Source organism: Raphanus sativus, chromosome 1 (genome assembly GCF_000801105.2).
Source record: "Raphanus sativus cultivar WK10039 chromosome 1, ASM80110v3, whole genome shotgun sequence".
Taxonomy (NCBI): Eukaryota; Viridiplantae; Streptophyta; class Magnoliopsida; order Brassicales; family Brassicaceae; genus Raphanus; species Raphanus sativus.
The window spans coordinates 2,302,495-2,320,232 of NC_079511.1; the positions used below are offsets into that span (position 1 = coordinate 2,302,495).

The following is a 17,738-nucleotide window of genomic DNA, read 5'->3' on the forward strand; positions in this document are numbered from 1 at the left end:
ATCGGACGGCGCACTCTTGATATAAAAGGAATCACCGAGCTCTCGAAATGGAAAGTGATCTCCATGTAAAGTCTTCATCCTATGCATAGTAGCCACAAGCCTAGGCAACCTCCTGCACCATTTTAGCCCACGCAAGAGGCTGATATGCCTAACGATAATCATCGCGATCCTCTCCTCTCTACCGCAGATAGCTTCCTGCAACGCGCTCCCACCCTTGCTCGTCTGAAGGCTCCAGTCAGCTCCCGTGCCATCAGCATCTCCGCGGAGGTCTCGTCTCCGAGCTTTACTGGCTAAGTGGAGAGCAGTGTCTCGGTTAATTACAATCGCGTCTGTCGATAACGGACGCGATGGAGTCGGCTTTCGTCTCTTCGGCTACTGAAGCTGCTTCGTTTCTGACCTCTGAAGGGTCGCGCATCTTGGGGAGAGAGGAGAGTAGTTTTCTTGAGCGCGGCGTAGTCTCTAGTGACGACAGCTCGGTGGACGGGGCTGTGGACCATAATTGGTAAATATCAATCATGCTCGCCATGTCTGAACTAAAAGACTCAATTCTTTTAAGATAACATCTATAAACCCTGTCTTAAAGTCGAGAACTTTTTTCAATCACACAACCAGAGATCAAAGACGATTGAAGCTAATGAGAGAGCTAAACTTATAAGTAGAAGGGAGAAGATGATTCTCGACTTTTCCCTCTCGAAGAGATTCGTTGCTTCCGGAGGAATCAGATCCGACCCAGATCGGGAAATAAAAACCTACCCGAGAAGATAGCTTCGTGGAAAGAAGAGATCTAAGGTAAAGAAGAAAAGAATATAAATTAGAGAGAGAGGAGGAGGCAGAGGAACCGTTTGGGCTGTCTCCAATGTGGGAAGGTTCAAAGTCCGGTCGGGAAGCTTACACGGAATCTGGGAAGACTGTTTAGATATGGTAACCGTTAAAATCGGATTTTAGGACAAACAAAATTAATTACAAAACAACTAAAATTACTGAAAGCGAAACGAAACAATTTGTAATTAATAAGTTTGGTGAATTATTATTATTTTTAATATGCTTGATACCACATATAGTGGATATTTCCTCGAATAATTCATCAAGAAACCGCCAAAAATAATTGTTTTTGAGGCAATTGGTGAGTTGATTATCCCAATAAAATGATTATTGTACTATGTTTATTTTCCTTAGTTTTGCCATTAAACTATCTCAAAGAAGTACATACATTGTCATATAGTACTTGTCAAAGTTATGTGATGAATAATTTACAATTCTTGTGGAAAATATAGCCGATTAATTAGGAAAAAGGATTGACTAAGAAAAATTTATCTATCGTTAAAAGGGAAACGTGTTATGAGTTTAAACGTAAAATTAAAGGTAAGTATGAGAAAAAACTTTAAATGTGGTCTCTCATGTATAACTTCATTCCTTAATATAATTAGTTTTGAATAAATTGTGGGCCTATAAATGGGTTTTGAATAAATTGTGGGCCTATAAATGGGTCTAGTGCTCTCATCTCGGCCACTGCTAGTATCATTCTCCCTGGCCCATTTAAATTGTCTCAGCCCAACATCGTTAATCTGAGATCCATAACCCGACACCCGACCCGGAATTATGTGAGGTCGAATGTTGCAGTGGATAGATTAATCTTCCTTTTGCTTGGCATCGGAAAATTAGGGTTTCCTCTCGCTCTTCTGAATCGTATTCAATCGGGTAATCTCCTCTCTCTCTCTCTCTCTCTCTTTCTGTGTTTGCTCATATGACAATTGTTTCTGGAGATGAAGAGGGATTTCGTTTCAGTGTATCCGAAATTCTCTTCGAAGTTTGCTGTTTCCATCAATCTAAATTCGCCAGTTTCGATCATAACAATCTTGAATCCATGTGAAATTGTTCTTTTTAAACTCTAATTCGCTTGAAAACAGTTATCCTTTGTTGTTGATTATGTGATCTTATACTCTCGAGCATTGCTTCAATTTTAACTGTTTTTCAGGATGGAGAACAGTGACATTGACATGGTGATCAGCATACCTGACACACCAGACAGACCTGTAGTGCGTCGTGCTTCCGTAAGCAGAGAGGCTAACAAAAGACATCGTTCTCCAGAAGCTCACGAGAACAACGGACATCGCTCTCGTCATTACCCCAACAACGGCAGAGCCACCAGACCACCAGCCTCCGAAGCTCCCGAGAACAACAACGGACAACATCATCGCTCTCGTCATCCTTCTGGAAGCAACGCTCTGTTTAGGAGAGCCGTTGTTGAAGCAGCTTCCGATACGCAAACTGAGAACGGACATCATCGCTCTCGTGCTTCCGGAAGCAACGCGCTGTTCAGGAGAACGTCGGTTGAGAAGGATAAAGGGAAATCCATCTGCGTTGATCCTCCTCCCCCTGCTCGGGTTGAGAGAGATCAGCGTAACGGACATGCTCTGTTTACTAATGAAGATGTAAGAGAATCACGCACAAGGAATGATGGTTATTCTTCTCCTAATAAGGGTAAAGGAATAGTAGTGGACTGTGGCTCTGTTTCCAATAGAGAAACGATTAACCTTTCCAGTGAGAGGAAACCCGTTAGAAGCACTAGAAGACTGGTTAGAAACGGCTGCATATCTCCACATGGAATAGCAGCTAGAGCTAGACAAGGTGTTGTTGATGTCACCAATAACTCCACGGATACAGTTAGTGTTGAACAGGAACTAGCTCTTGAAGCTGCTGCATCTTCCATTGACATTAGGGAGATTGTTTCTGATAATAATCATGTTCGCGGAAGAGCTAGAGGAAAAAGACCAGAGATTCCCCCAAGCAGGTAATGTTCCTAAAACGTTATCTTTCATTAGATGCTTTGAGTGGATCCAAAGCAGATAAGTTTATTTCTTCTGCTGCTAATGTTGTGTATCTATGTTATTAGGGTGGCTAGTAGAGATGCTGCCTTGGAGGGATGGGTTAGTACGCGCAGCCGGAGTTTAAATATCAACCATGAAAGGGATAGGAGGAGGGATGAGAGTGACACTCGTGGTGCTAGTAGTTTCGTTTCAGGACTTGATGTGCTGGAAAGTGGTGCAGTTGACAGAGAAGGTAGACCACAACGGCGGCGGAAAAATGGACTTACTCCTTCGAGGTTTGAGCCAGAGGTTTCTGTTATTGGAACTTCTGACGAACCATCTAGCAGCTCGAGGACACATAACTATCAAAGACAAGGCAGACAAGTGTTGGAAATCGAAGATTCATCTCCTGAGGCAAGGTTCTCCCGGGCTCCTAGACGTGTTGAAAACGATGAATCTGATGATGTGAAAGCAAGACAGATAGAAGCAGATGCGCTGATGGCTCGTGAACTGCAAGAACAGATGTACGCAGAATCCACATTGAGAACCGAGCAGGTACTTTTTTATTCTGGATATCCTTTATATGTCTTCAATCCTTTTATAAAGGTTTTATAATAGTCTTATTTGACCTTCGTACGTTGTAACAGATGGACGAAACCATAGCCAGGTTGATGGAACAAGAAGAGAACTCTCTCCGTGCTTCTTCTAGTCGCGCTTCTACTCGTAGCACCAGAAGCTCTACTAATACCGTAAGTCGCAAAACTCTAAACGGTCCTGTATTAATGCTTTTTTCACCTGGTGTCTCAGATGCGAGACTTATCATTGTTAAACATGGATTTATTCTTTCTTCAACTTGCATTTGAAATGAATATGGGTTTAGGATCATCTAGAAACCGTTTGCTGATACTAATAATAAATTATAATTTACAGGTTGCGGCAGATCCAGGTGGGAGTAGTCGCGTGGAAGAACGACCGCAACAGCATTCTTCTAGGAGGCGAATGAATCATCCTCATACTCGTCGTGCTACTTATAGAGCACCACCACCACGGGTTAGATCTCGGCAATTAGGCCGTGCAGCGCTACAGGGAGCTATGAATTTCAATTTTCCAAGTGGCATGGGCTTAGATTCGGTATTCACTGGTTATGAACTCTGTTTTAAGTCCCATATATGTCGCGTGAAGCTAACTTCTTTTTTTTTTTTCTCTTTAAAAATGTAACAGAGAATAGATTTTCTGGAGAATCTGGAGAATGTCTTTGGACACAGCTTCAATAATAGTAATCTTCTTCATATGGATCGTGACTTTACTGAGTATGTTATCTGTTTCTCTGTCATTTTAACATATGTTCTTCAATAATTGGAACTTTAACATATTTTCGATGCAGGGATGATTACGAGTTGCTGCTAGCTCTTGATGACAACAACCATCAGCATGGGGGTGCTTCTACTAGTCGCATTAACAACTTGCCAGAGTCCACAGTTCAGGTTAAGCCAACGTTCACTTGTAAAATCCATTCTGTTCACATCGACATATTGTTATTAAACCTTTCTCTCTTTTTTGGTGTTGTGTGTGTGTGTTTTGCAGACCGATAATTTTCAAGAGACCTGTGTTATCTGTCTGGAGACGCCGACGATTGGAGACACTATCCGTCATCTTCCTTGTTTTCACAAATTCCATAAAGATGTGAGGATCTCTCTACTGATTCAAAATCAAAAACCCACAAATGTAAAGAATCAACCATTGTTTTAATACGATAGTGTCTATGTGTTGTTGTTATGCAGTGCATTGATCCATGGCTAGGACGGAGTAAAGCATGCCCGGTTTGTAAATCCTCCGTCACTTGAACAAGTTTTGCAGGCACACCGGATGTTGTTTAGAAAATTACCAATGTACTTGTTCGAGCGGGTGATTTGATTCTAGGGATCATCCTCTCTCTCTGGAATCATGTTGCTGATAAAACCAAACATTGATCGTCTCCGTCTCGAGTTTGAAACACTCATGAAACAGGGGTTTTACACCCGATAAAGTGAATTGGTTTACTGTGTTTAATACTCCTTTAGCTGAGAGCTGTTCTGTAGATTAAGTTGTTGATTATCATACTATTAATTAAAGATTAATCTTTGTTTAAACTTATACTACGGCTCTTTCTTCTTCCCAATCTTCATTATTCAACTTAAAATCAAAAACACTTCAAACCTGTGAACGCATGTTATTATTCACCTTGTTTACTATAATTAGCAAGGTACAATCATTTGAAAAAGGAAAATTAAAGAGAAACGACGTACATATCCTTCATCATATCATATTTAACTTACTAAATTAGTTATTCATAGATGAAAATAAAAACATATATATATATATATATATATTTGCATGGGATTTATAGATCCTCGTCAGTGCACATGACAAAGCCTTAGTGACCTCCACCGGCGCCTCCGCCTACTCCTCCACCAGTTCCACCGCTGGCTCCTCCCAAGGCACCAGCACCACTGCCAGCTCCCACACCATCACCACCACCAACACCTGTATCGCCAACTCCAGCTCCAGTTCCTCCACCGGTAGCACCACCAACTCCTCCTCCAGCTCCAGCCCCTCCACCGGTACCACCACCAACTCCAGCTCCAGCTCCTCCACCGTTACCAACACCAAATCCTCCACCGCCGCCAAATCCTCCTCCTCCCGCTCCAGCTGCGCCACCCTTACCAAAACCACCGCCGATTTGTCCACTAAAGCCACCAATTCCGCCTCCAATCCAACCGCTTCCACCTCCTGCTCCAAAGCCGCCTCCACCACTTATACCACCACCGCCAAAACCGCCGAAATCTTTCTTAAAGCCCTTCTTATGGATGCCACCTTTGTGGAGGAGTGGACGAGGGTGGGGAAACAAGGGCTTTTCATCACCAAACTCTGCTTTCCCCACAGTAAAATCTGTGACCAAAGCAAGTACCAAAACAAACAGACACGCTTTACCAGAGATTAAACCCATAATTGTCGGAAACTACTTGAATTGTTTATAGTTAGATAACTATTGAAATAGAGAATGTGTGTGTTTAGGAGATTGCATGTCGCAAAGGTAGTATATATAGAAAATAGAGAGGCTTTAGAGGGAGAACGTGATAGCACTTATTATCAACTGTGCATAATGTACGTAGCCTAAATAAACCGGATCAATTAGTTTTTACTTTTGTTATCACAAGGCAATGTCAAGAAACCGCTAAAGAGTAAACCAGAATCATGCCGGTTCAACCTGTAAAATTAAAGCTTTTGTGTGACAACAAATAAATGGTATTTCATCTGTCACTGGACAAGTTTTTTTCTTTTTACCTTTTTGGACAAGTTATTTATGTATACATTGCCTACCCAACTGCCCTATTGATCTCATCCAACCGAAAGAGAACAAAATGATGTAAATATAGTTGAAGAGTTGGGAACCTATGACACAAATTATTATACACAAGCTGTTCATTGAATTGTGTTCATCATATTTTCAGTGGTTTAAGAACCAAATCAAATACCGGTTATTTAGAAAATTAATAGTTGAGAAAAACGTACCGATTTGGTTTGATATGTTAGTATGTCTCGTGAACTTATTTTCAAATTTACGAATTTTCACATGGTGTTAGTGGCAGTAAACTCTTTTATTTTTAAGAATGGAAAATCAATCTCCAGACAGAAGAAGACCGTAACAAAGAAACATATTTGCGAATTAAAGACCGAAAGCAAATGGGTCTTGTGGTAAACAAACAGAGCTTTGTATATAGAGAGCTATTGTATATGTACACTAAAGTGATTTAATCAAAAGAAAAGACATAGACTAACATTTTGGAACGAAGCTTATTTAGCTACATACAAAGAGATGGCTGATGTTGAAGTAATTTCTAAATCCACTCAACAGTTCAAAAATGCAGAAGAAACAGTCTTGGATGTATTGCTTCATTTAAAAGTTAATGATATCCTGAAGATTGTGAGAGTCTAAAACTTGCACAGGAATCTTGTTTTAGATTTGAAACAAATTAAATTTCATCAGTAACATTTGATCTTTAGTTGGTCTTCTTCTGTTTGAAGCGCTCTTAGCTTATCCACTGCAGCTTCTACCTCCAACTTCTTACTTGCGGTAAACACCGACGTCTTTATCATCACCTTATCTACCACCGTCCCATGCTTGATCAAACAGGACGCAAAGGCAAACTCTTCCTCAGAACCGCTGAAGTTAGGCATCCACAGAGCTTTCACGCGGAATTTAGCATCGGGGAACGCAACAACATTATTGTTGTCATTATCCTCTTCCCACAACTTCTTCTCCTTCTCCCAAGACTCGTTGGGACCATTCTTGTTGTTATCCTAGCACAACATAACCAAGCAACGTTTCGTGAATCATAGCTTGTTAAAAAAGCAAAATTAAGACGTTTAACTTTGAAATCAAAGCATACAAAAACACATACCTTAATATGATCTCGAGTACCAACATTTCACAAATCCATAGACGTAAGACTTGTCGTAACCTCTCAACTTCTGTCCGACTCATTAAATCTATATTCACCGACATTGATTTATGCACATCTCCAATCAATTCACAAAGCTCACCGGATATCATGTTGTTCATAAATTCTTCATGCACAATGCTTTTTTCCTCCTGATCAAAAATAGCTTTGAATAAATTCATTTTTCTATATATAATACATTCAAAAAGTTCATTTATTACCTCGGATATGTTGTAGCTGATGTGAGGTGCGAACCTCCGGCCTGGAACCCAAAAGTTCTTAGTAAACTGGAGTTTGGGGGACGAAAGGAAAAAGCCCTCCTTCCCAAAACATGTCTCTTCAACGACGAGGATCTCTAGACTAGCTGATGACACTTCAAGGCCACCAATGTTACGCTTAAGCAACACATGCACGAGCTTCAATTTGTTGTTCTCAATCTTCAAAGGACCAGGACTCCCAGGGTAAAAAGGATCAACCCCAGTGTTGTAGAAGCACCTGATTTTTAATACAAGCACCTCGAGAGAAGGGCAAGATAAGAGTAGCGTATTAAAGACTTCAACGTTGGTGGCGTCGATCGATACAAGTTTGAGGGTCCTAAGATTGGAGCAGTTTCTAAAGGGATGTGAGCTTGTGAAAGTGTATGTACTCAGCGAGAGTGACGCGAGGCTCGGATGGGAGAATGAGTCTGCGGGAAACTCGAAGAGTTTTCCACAATCATCATAATGACGGTTCAGTGTGAGAACTCTGGTGTGTTTCACGCTAGTGAATATTTGAATCCAAATACCGAGGATTCCAGTTCGACCTTGGGATGAGGAATAATTGAGTACACAGCTCTCTAATTGCCCAAGATGTTTGATTATAATCTTTGAGGAGAAACCACCAAAGAGTTAGTGAGAGAGCATGGCAAATGATAAAAAGGAACCTAAAAACAAACCTACCTTAGTAATCAATGTATCATCTGGATTGGGCTCATCATCACACAACTCTGTGGAACTAAGAATCTTTGGCTTGTCGAATTCAAGATGAGACACGTGTTTCCACACATGTTCCCATCGTTTCGACAAAACACTCGTCCTTATGGCTTCTTTAGTACAAAGTCCCGATAATATCATTAGCAATACATCATTCGGGAGTTTGCTGATCCAATCCTGATCAGATTATGACATTAGACAAACAAATTGGTTATGAGAGTGTTACTAATGTATGGCATGCAGTACTAATGTTTGCATTTTCATTTTCGTTATGCAATTAAAAATCAATAAGAAGAAGCCACCTCCCGTCTGCTGATCCAATTAAATATACCTGGTCCGATGATGATGACGACGATGATCTATCCATATAGGCTCTATTGCTGTGAACATTAACTCTTAAGTTTCGGTAGTTACCTGATTCAAAAATGAAAAACCTTCAAGATTCTGAGGATATAGAAGAATCGAAGGATGTCAAAAAGATTATCTTGCGACATCTCAGTTTTGTAAATGATATATGTATACGTAACCTACGAGAAGATTGACACGTCACATTTATATTTGGTACTATGGGCCCTGATGGTTAGATGTTTATATCTTTGGGCTTCAGTTTTTACGGTCCTGTGTCTCTGTCTCAATTGTAAGCGGGCCATCTTATAAAAGGAAGGTTCGTTTTTAATTTTCTCATCGCACTTAAAAGTTAAAAATGTCAATTAGAAGCGCTGCAGTACGAATGTCAATTAGAAAAATTGATCAAAAAAGTTTTAAAAGGTAAGGTTATTCAGAATTACCCAATGTGAGTTTTAATTGTTTTCGACGTAGGTCTGTTTGAGATAAAACCAATCTAAAAACCCAAAACTTATTTTAAATTTATTTAATTATTTGTCTATATTTATGTCTTGAACAAATATAGAAATTGTTTCCTACCTTGGTTAAAAAAAAATCGTTGGTTACAATGATTTAGAACTTGCGATTTTTTTTTTAATGCTGATTTATTATAATATTATAATTATGAGAAAGTTTATATAGACGATTCGACAATTATCAGAACTTGCAATTCTGATTACATACTAATATTTATTAAATTTTATTTTATATTAATATATATGTCAAAAATATATTTTTTAATTTATATGTAGCTTGTCAAGATGATGTGTAGGTCACCAAGGAACATCTTGATCTCATTAGTTCAAAAAAAACATCTTGATCTTGATCAATATAGTTTATATTGCTTAGAGTTAAAATGATTTTATTTATTTTTATTTTCTTATTACTGTTTATTTGGTTTACTAGGTAAAAATATAAACATATATGGATGATTCTTTAAATTTGGAGTTAATTTAATTTTGTTTTTAGATTTAATATATTCAATTTTAATTTATCTTTTTATAAGAAGTCCAAATAACCTAAAAATCCGTATAACCCTTTTAATATCGGATGAGTTTTAAAACATATGCCCAAAATTTTTGCGGATCCAACCGATCTAAGTTTAAATTGCAATAAATTTTGTGGATTTTGAGTTAGATTGTGCCATGGCAGTCTGATTGACATCCTTATTCATCCTCGACAAAACTGTTTCTTTTTTAATTTGTCGATCATCAACAAAAGGTGGATAGAGAAATTATTTTAATTGTATCAGCTATTCCAATTGAAGTTATTTTAATAGTTTTCGAAGAGGAGAAACTAAAGAAAGAAAAATGGGTTATTTTGAAAGTTTTTTTTGAAGACAAACTGGTTTTAAAGAGGAAGAGCTACTTTGTGCCGCCTGCAGAATAGTAATGGTAACGTATTTCATCTACGATGATTTTTACTCTTTGCCGCCTGCAGACTATTAAAGGTAACATCTTTTCTCTACAATGATCCTGATTTTTTATATGATTCTTCACTCAAAATTTCTTTTTTCCGCAGAATTTTTCACAGTTAAACAGAGAGTACCACGACAATATTACATCAAGGCTTATGGGCATACTCAATTTGAACGTGTCTCTCGCTGCGTTCTGCCCATAAAAAACTGAAGCGAAGGAGGCAACACTAGATAATCTTCTGACGGCGTTGGAGTTGCGGTAAAAAAGTCTCCGCCGTCTATCTCTGGTGGAAGAAAGAAAAATCTTTGCTTTTGCGTGCTGTTTCTTGTACATTTCATTATCTTCTTTTTTTTTTTAATAAAACGCATTCAATTTGCCAGTTTAATATATGTTCAGATGATTACAAATTAATGTGTTGATTATGTCCCTGAACCTTTCTCCTCTTTTACCAAAAGTAGATTACTTGCTGTGATGGATTTGATATATATTGTAAGAATATGCATATCAGTAAGTACAATCATATCTAACACATTCTATATGCATTCTTATTATACTATCAAGAGGTTTGCCTTACATACTTGCACAGCAATTACAGCCAGTAGAGCTCATTTGCAGACAATGAACCGAATAACCATGGTTGAGGGAAACATATTCCGATTCAACAATAAACATCTTCCAGGATCATCCTAAACAGTGCCATGTTACTCGTTGAAGAAGGAAAGTCAAGGTTATGCCTGCTCTAAAGAAAAAAGTAAACACGGACAGAAAAACAGAAAACTAAAACTCAACAGAACCTTAGTTCTTGTGCCTTTATCATCACTTCTTCCGGCGTAAAAGTAGGTTTAGGAGGCCCAACATTAGAGTTGGCACTTGGCAGGCACATAGGCAAACAGTCAACACACATAGACATTACGCTTAGGGAAAGAGAAGAAATGAAGTTTCGTTATCTCTTAAAACATTTGATAACTACATGTATTAATATTGGGATTTTCCATCTCAAAAACATTAGTATCCAAGCATGTTGGAGGGGTTTTTGTCAGACTTCGCGTAACCTGTGTTACAAATACAAGAGCAGGACAAGATTTGTAATATAAAGCGTTATGAATGACCAGCAGTTTCATGTCGTTTTGACTCATTCTCTAGCACAAACCTCAGCGCACCTTACTGATCAACTATTGTCTATATCACCAATAATCACCACATGAACAACTTCCGTCTTTGAAATGATGAAACTGCCTTGCATCTCTCAGTAGAATTTCTCTTTGGCTGATCTTACTAACATACTTCATCAAAGAATGACAGTCTCCGCAGATTCTAAGGTTCTTAACGATCCTTATCACAGTTCCAGGAGCAGTTCTAAGAATCCCAAGCGCAAGAGCCAGTTTTTCACTATGGATTCCCGTAACATTCTCCTTCTCTTCTTCTTCAATGTCATGAATCGACCAATCAGCTCCCGGAATGTATCCTCTCTCAACAGCAAGCGACATGATCTCCTCAAGCTTCAAACGTAGCTCTTGTACGTGCTTATGAGAATCATCACCAGCTAGAAATTTGTTCAGTTGACCGTCTAGTTCGATGTAACTCCATCCCTTCCATCTCTCTTTGACTATCTTCTGCAACGGTAACCTTCTTTTCTCCACATCTTGAAGCTTCCCTTTGGCTGCTGCATACCTTTTGTCTAAGAAAATATAACTACCCCGAAGCTCAGGATCAATCTCCAAAATATTTTGCGAGACCATCTCTCCCTTTCTGTTACTGTTGTGCGCCTTGCAAGCGCGATAGAGTGCACCCCATGTTGTGAGATCAGGCTTTATCGGCATACTTTCTATGAGCTCATGTGCTTCGTTCAACTTCCCTGCTCTACCTAACAGATCAACGACTACCACATAATGCTTCAGCGTGGGCTCAATCGCATAGTCAAGCCTCATGCTGTCGAAGAAATTAATTCCCAAGTCTACTTCTCCTGAGTTCAAACATGCAGTTAGAACCGCAAGAAACACAACCTCGTCTGGCTTCTCCCCTGAATACATCATTTGTCTGAAACAAAGGATAGCCTGTTGAAACCGTCCATGAATCGCCCAACCTTGTATCATAGTCGTCCACGAAAGAATATCCTTAACCCCCATATTACTGAACACATTAGCCGCACAGTCAACTTCCCCACATTTTGCATACATATCTACCAGAGCTGTCCCTATAGCTCTATCCAATTTAAACCCATTGTCCAAAACATAGCCATGAACTCGTATCCCTGATTCAAGAGCACCAGATTTCGAACACGCAGAGAGCACAGCAGCAACTGTGTACTCATTAGGCTTCATGCCCTTCTCCACCATATCAAAATAAATCGAAATAGCAGTTTCGTAGTCTCCATATTGAGAAAACCCATTAACTAACGTCGTCCAAGAAACCACATTCTTCTCAGGAATCAACTCAAAACACTGCTTTGCTCTGTCCAACTCTCCGCTATCGACATAGCCCTTTATCAAAGTACTCCAAGATCCTGAATTTCTCTCCGGCATGGACCCAAAAAGAGCTGCAGCCATCTGCATATCCTTGGCTCCACAATACCCATTAATCAAAACATTCCTCAGCAAAACACTCTCCTTTTTTAGTCTCTCAGGACTTTCTTCGAACACTTGGAACGCATACTTTAACCCTTTGGTCTTAGCGTACATATCAACCAAAGATACTCTGACAAACGAATCACAATCCAAGCAATCCTTCACCGCCGCGGCGTGAAGAGCCTTACCCAACCATCTAAACCCTAATTTCGAATTCGACTTGAGCACAAACGGGAAAGTCAACCGATCGGGTCTCACACCAAGCCTTAGCATGAGAATGAAATGACGAAGTGAACACTCGAAACGTGCGTTCTCCGTCAAACCACGAATCAAAGCATTGAAAACGAACAGAGTCTTCTCTTTCGAGTATCTGAATATGGAGAGGCTGTAATCAGGGGACTTGAGAAGAGAAGAGCAAGAGACCAGCTGTGAAACGACGCGGCTAGTGAGAACGCTGCGACGGAGGATCTGAGCGTAGACGCTGCGGAGAGTTGCGGTGTCTTTGCAGGAGTGAATCAGAGATATGAAGTGAAACTCGTCCGGTGAGGATCGAAGATTGGTCGGAAAAGATATCTTGGCGGGAGTATGCTTCGGTTTAAACAGAACATAAAGTGAACTCATTGTTCCCTCAGAGAAACAACATTCAGACCAGATCTCGCATAATATATATTATATATAGGCAAAATGTCTAAACCGGATTAAAAACCGTTTCAAACCGGAGTATTTTTTTGATTTCTCAAGGCATTTGGTTTTGGTATCTTAAACATAATTAAGTACAAAAGAGAAAGAAAAGAAGAAGACAATGCAGCAGCAATTTAAAGAACTCCGAAGAAAGGGTTGTTGATGGCTGAATTGAGCTCTGTTCCAGCTGAGTTGATAATGGCTGAATCTATCTTGTCCCTTGGTAAGAACAAGAACTCTCCTCCTTCCATTTTCTCAAACCCACATAGCTCCATGAACTCTATTCCTCCTCTCAGTGAACCAACCCTATCCTGTTTCATCTCAAGAACCATGATTTGTAAGAAACTGGACTATCATTACATGTTAGATCGTTCAAAACTAGATGTGTATTTTTATGAAGAAGATTGTTTACCTGAAATGTTTGGTTGGTGAGCCTAATTTTCCGGAATTTCTCTTCATCTGGATTCTTAGCGACATTTCCCATGTAAGTCAGCAGAGTCTGGAACGCTCTCTTTACTTTAGCATCATCCTCCTGAACCAACCAACAAAACATTACTGTTTTAGTTAAAGTTTTACTTCATCCTCCCACCTAAATTTCAATTGAAACACTTCTACAAGACACAGGTTTCGAGGCCAATAAATTAATGTGTCGATTGATATAAATACTGAATGCATTTACCTTGTGGGCTTGCTTAAGCGACCTCAAGCATTCTCTCATTTGTTCAGTCTTAGTGGCGGGTCTAATAGGCAATGAACTCTGCAAAAAAAAAAAAAGGCTCTCAAAGCACATAGTAGGAGAGGATGAATATAACTTGCTTTCTGAAAACGTTTTTACCTTCTTCTCCTCCACAACTGGCGCTGAGGGTTTTGCAGCTGCAGGATCTTCAGCAGGCAGTCCTAGTTTTCGCCTTCTTTCAGCCTGTTATAACGTAACTATGAATCTTCAAGGTTTGTGATGAGGAACAAATATGTACTGCAAAAGGCATGTAAACCTATACCTTGTCTTCTTCAACTTTTTGACGGATCTTTTCCCTAGCCCGTCTTTCTTCTTCTTTCTCGGCTTTACGCAAAAGGATTATACTGAAATACACAACCAATACACAAATAAGAGTAAGCTGACAAGCCTGGGACTATTAAGTAGAAGAAACAAACCGTTTTCTTTCGTTATCTTCTTCAATCCGCTTTGCTTCCAAGAGTTCCTTCCCAATCCTAATTCGCTCCTGAACCAAAATACTAACATGTTAAAACGATGATGACAAAAACAGTTTCAGTCATGGAACAATCAGTATCTAAGACATTCTATATGCATATTCTTATTACACTACCAAGAGGATCACCTTAGATACTTGCATAGCAATTACAGTACAGCTTAAATCATATGCATGCTCATTTGCAGGAAAAGAACTTAGTAGAAAAGAGCAAAATTTAATTCTAACAGAAAAGGACCAATAGGATACCTTCTCTCTTTCACGCTCCATCCGTTTTTCTTCCTCTTCTTTCTTCTTGCGCGCACGTTCCCTATTATGTGGAACAGCAAAAAAATGAGGTAAACATAAACAGATTCGACAATAAACATCTTCCAGGATTATCGTAAACATTTTATATTAACCAATACTAAATCGAATAGTTGAAGAAAGAAGGAAAAGTCAAGGTTATGCATGACAAAAGAGTGATGATGTCTCTAGTGCGCGCTACAGAAGAAAATGAACATGGACGAAAAAAAAACAGAAAACTCATACAACCTTAGTTCTTGTGCTTTTATCTTCACTTCTTCTGGGGTAAGAGCAGGTTTAGGAGGCCCAACTTTAGAGTTGGCAGGTACCTACGCAAACAGTCAACAACGTAGACATTACGCTTACAGAAAGAGAAGCAATGTAGTAATCTTAAGAACACATATATGATTAATACAACGTGGTAAAGAATGGTTCAAAGCAATATAAACAGAACATAAAATTTTCACGTTGAAACAAGAACTAACAGCAAGATTTGGAGAGCAATTATGAAGAAGAAAAACAGTTGAGAAAAGACATTTTGCTGAAAACCAAACTATAGACAAAAACGCCTACCTTTGGCAATTCATCTACGTCAGGATCATTTTCATGCTCCACCACCCAATTAACTGCAGCCTCGAGACTGGCATTACCTGAAGAGATGAAGACCAAATTATGTTACAGAACGTAACAACACTTACTCAATAAGCTTATAATACCTATTGAGATCGCCTTAAATTTTGGTGCTTTCAGGCACATGACCATTTTACACTTTAATATAATTCTTAGGGAGATATTAAAAAACGGTGAAGTAAGCTTTACAAGGAGCCCACAACCAATAGTTGAAAAACGCAAGATATTTTACCAGAGAAGTGGAGTGCTCGGGTAGCACGAGCTTTAGGGAAACCCATCCCTTCAAGTTCCTCGAGTATGTTTTTGTCAACCTCTGGAACAACCATCTCTGCATGCAGGAAAGAACTAGACCATAAGAAAAAACGTATGAAGTCACACTCAGAAATTAGTGGAATACATTTACAAAGTACCTTCAGCAGCATCTCCACTACCACTAGAACCATCAGGGTTGTCAATCTCCATAGCATCCTTAGGAGCTGCTTCCAAGCTGATGGGTTTAACCGTCTCCATTGTCTTATCCACAAACTCAGTATGCCCTGTTCTTTTCGTATGCAAATCACTTTCCTTCACATTCGCATAAGAAGGAGAAAAGATATCAGACATAATCAATATACACTAGTCATGAAACTCGTGCACAATTGCAGAAGCCAAAGCTCCACAGGCAATCAAACTAAGATCTGAAAATAACGAGCAATAGAAACCAAAGTTATCAACTTTACGATCTAATTAAGCCCTAATCAGCGGGGAAACACCGGAAAATAGACTCAATTTCAATTCAAAAGTCCAAGTCAAAACTCATCAGCTCCAAGCCAGTAAAGACTCTAATCAAATCGAGAGATCACAGAGTCAAATTCGCAAAAGGAGCGATGAGAATCGAAGATCCTTACGGTTTTAGAGCGACAAGGCTTGCTGCAAGCAGTGCAAACGAGATTGAGCACCGCCTCAGTAGACTCGGCGAAATTAGAGTGAGAGGTGATCTCCGCATGCTCCTGAGCCTCCTCCACTGACTTCAGCAGCGCACCGCAATCACCACACTTGAGCGACACTCCTGCCATGGCTACTGATCAATCAATCTCTCGAACGAACGAACGAACTTGGTTTCAGATAAAAAAACTCCGATGCCTTTCCTTCCTTTTAATCGTTGCTTGGGGAGAGAGAGAGAGAGGAAGGAAGACTTATGGCCGGTTTAATCATCTCCACTGCCGGTTCAGTTTTTTTCGGTTCTGACGTCGAAATAAAATTGATCTCATCGGTTAAGCTTTCGGTACGCACGAATACAACTTAATATTTTTTGAAACTAATTAAAACAAACAAACATATTTAAATCTAATTACTCACTAAATTATAAGATTAATTATATCGACAAGTAGGAAATTCATTATTTTCTTTTGAAGCTACGTAAGAATACATGTATTTTCGAAAACATGATTGCATATTGTAACCTATAAAAGATTTTGTTAGTAACATGTTTGTTTCACGAATCACATGCACATTTTTTTTCTTTCAATCAGTTATAAAGACACAATTTTCCAATAATCTCTTAACATTTATTGAAAAGACACCCAAAAATTTTAGATAACTTCTTAAAAATCAATGCAGCCTCTAAAACAAAGACAAAACTAGATTAGGACCCGCCCTAAATGGCGGAAATTGATTTGTCAAATTTCAATTAATAATATATGGTATATATAATATGTGTATATAATATTATATATATTTTGTGTAACATTTATATATATATATATACATATTAGACATATATATAATATTTTATTAAATATATAGAGAATTTAATAGTGTTATAATTTGTATTGTATTTGTTATTAGTTTGTATTTAATCTTCTTTCATTTTTAGTATAATAATTTGTCTTGTCATACCTTTTATCTTTTAACTTATATACATAGTTATGCCATTTTTCAAAAAAAAAAACTTATACACATAGTCTCGTAAAATATAATATATAAAAAAACATATTTAAAAAATCTACTGACCATATGCCACCATTATTTGGTTGTTTGAACAAAAAAAATCATGTTCTTGCATAACTGTGTATGTTGTGATATGATGTAGGTGAAGAGTAAATATATGGAAGTAAAGTTAGTGATACGAACATGAGCCTATGTTGGTGTATGCCACAATTATATGGTTTTTGGAAGATCAATGAGCATAAGCATACACGGTCTTTGTATGCTTACGTTGTAAATGAGTCGAATATTTTTTCTCTTTATGTCTGGAATGATATGGAACTCGTTGATTTAAGAGTGGTTCAGTTTTATATGATCTAATTATATTAAGAGATTAACCAAAA

General features: G+C 38.7%; 6 protein-coding genes across 6 annotated transcripts in view; 2 read left to right on the forward strand and 4 right to left on the reverse strand.

Annotated features, from left to right (window-relative positions):
• LOC130495232 (uncharacterized) overlaps positions 1-294 on the forward strand; it is a 3,724-nt gene extending 3,430 nt beyond the window's left edge. Inside the window, exon 2 of the mRNA XM_056986638.1 lies at positions 127-294. Coding sequence (XP_056842618.1) covers positions 127-294 — 168 coding nt within the window. The remainder of the gene's footprint in view (positions 1-126) is intronic.
• Positions 295-1,586: 1,292 nt separating this feature from the next.
• On the forward strand, positions 1,587-4,940 carry LOC130508546 (uncharacterized). Its single transcript, XM_057004108.1, has 9 exons — positions 1,587-1,698; positions 1,976-2,791; positions 2,894-3,362; positions 3,455-3,556; positions 3,738-3,938; positions 4,029-4,117; positions 4,192-4,291; positions 4,392-4,490; positions 4,589-4,940. The coding sequence occupies exons 2-9, from the start codon at positions 1,977-1,979 to the stop codon at positions 4,649-4,651; spliced, it is 1,938 nt and encodes a 645-aa protein (XP_056860088.1). The 5' UTR covers positions 1,587-1,698; position 1,976; the 3' UTR covers positions 4,652-4,940.
• Positions 4,941-4,994: 54 nt separating this feature from the next.
• LOC130508548 (glycine-rich protein 23-like) lies at positions 4,995-5,865 on the reverse strand. The gene has a single exon (XM_057004111.1). The coding sequence runs from the start codon at positions 5,791-5,793 to the stop codon at positions 5,221-5,223; it is 573 nt and encodes a 190-aa protein (XP_056860091.1). The 5' UTR covers positions 5,794-5,865; the 3' UTR covers positions 4,995-5,220.
• An 870-nt stretch (positions 5,866-6,735) lies between these two features.
• Positions 6,736-8,758, reverse strand: LOC130508554 (F-box protein At1g80960-like). Its single transcript, XM_057004121.1, has 5 exons — positions 8,591-8,758; positions 8,227-8,436; positions 7,510-8,151; positions 7,246-7,440; positions 6,736-7,148 (listed from the first exon to the last, which is right to left on the reverse strand). Exons 1-5 carry the CDS (start codon positions 8,624-8,626, stop codon positions 6,831-6,833), a joined length of 1,401 nt encoding a protein of 466 aa, XP_056860101.1. The 5' UTR covers positions 8,627-8,758; the 3' UTR covers positions 6,736-6,830.
• A 2,228-nt stretch (positions 8,759-10,986) lies between these two features.
• LOC108813569 (pentatricopeptide repeat-containing protein At1g04840) lies at positions 10,987-13,246 on the reverse strand. Its single transcript, XM_057004115.1, has one exon. The coding sequence runs from the start codon at positions 13,244-13,246 to the stop codon at positions 11,246-11,248; it is 2,001 nt and encodes a 666-aa protein (XP_056860095.1). The 3' UTR covers positions 10,987-11,245.
• Positions 13,247-13,278: 32 nt separating this feature from the next.
• LOC108813578 (uncharacterized) lies at positions 13,279-16,586 on the reverse strand. The gene is made up of 12 exons (XM_018586186.2): positions 16,317-16,586; positions 15,840-15,993; positions 15,662-15,757; positions 15,373-15,449; positions 15,049-15,128; positions 14,764-14,824; positions 14,459-14,526; positions 14,305-14,386; positions 14,142-14,225; positions 13,986-14,063; positions 13,719-13,838; positions 13,279-13,617 (listed from the first exon to the last, which is right to left on the reverse strand). Exons 1-12 carry the CDS (start codon positions 16,482-16,484, stop codon positions 13,441-13,443), a joined length of 1,245 nt encoding a protein of 414 aa, XP_018441688.1. The 5' UTR covers positions 16,485-16,586; the 3' UTR covers positions 13,279-13,440.
• Between the last annotated feature and the right edge of the window lie 1,152 nt (positions 16,587-17,738).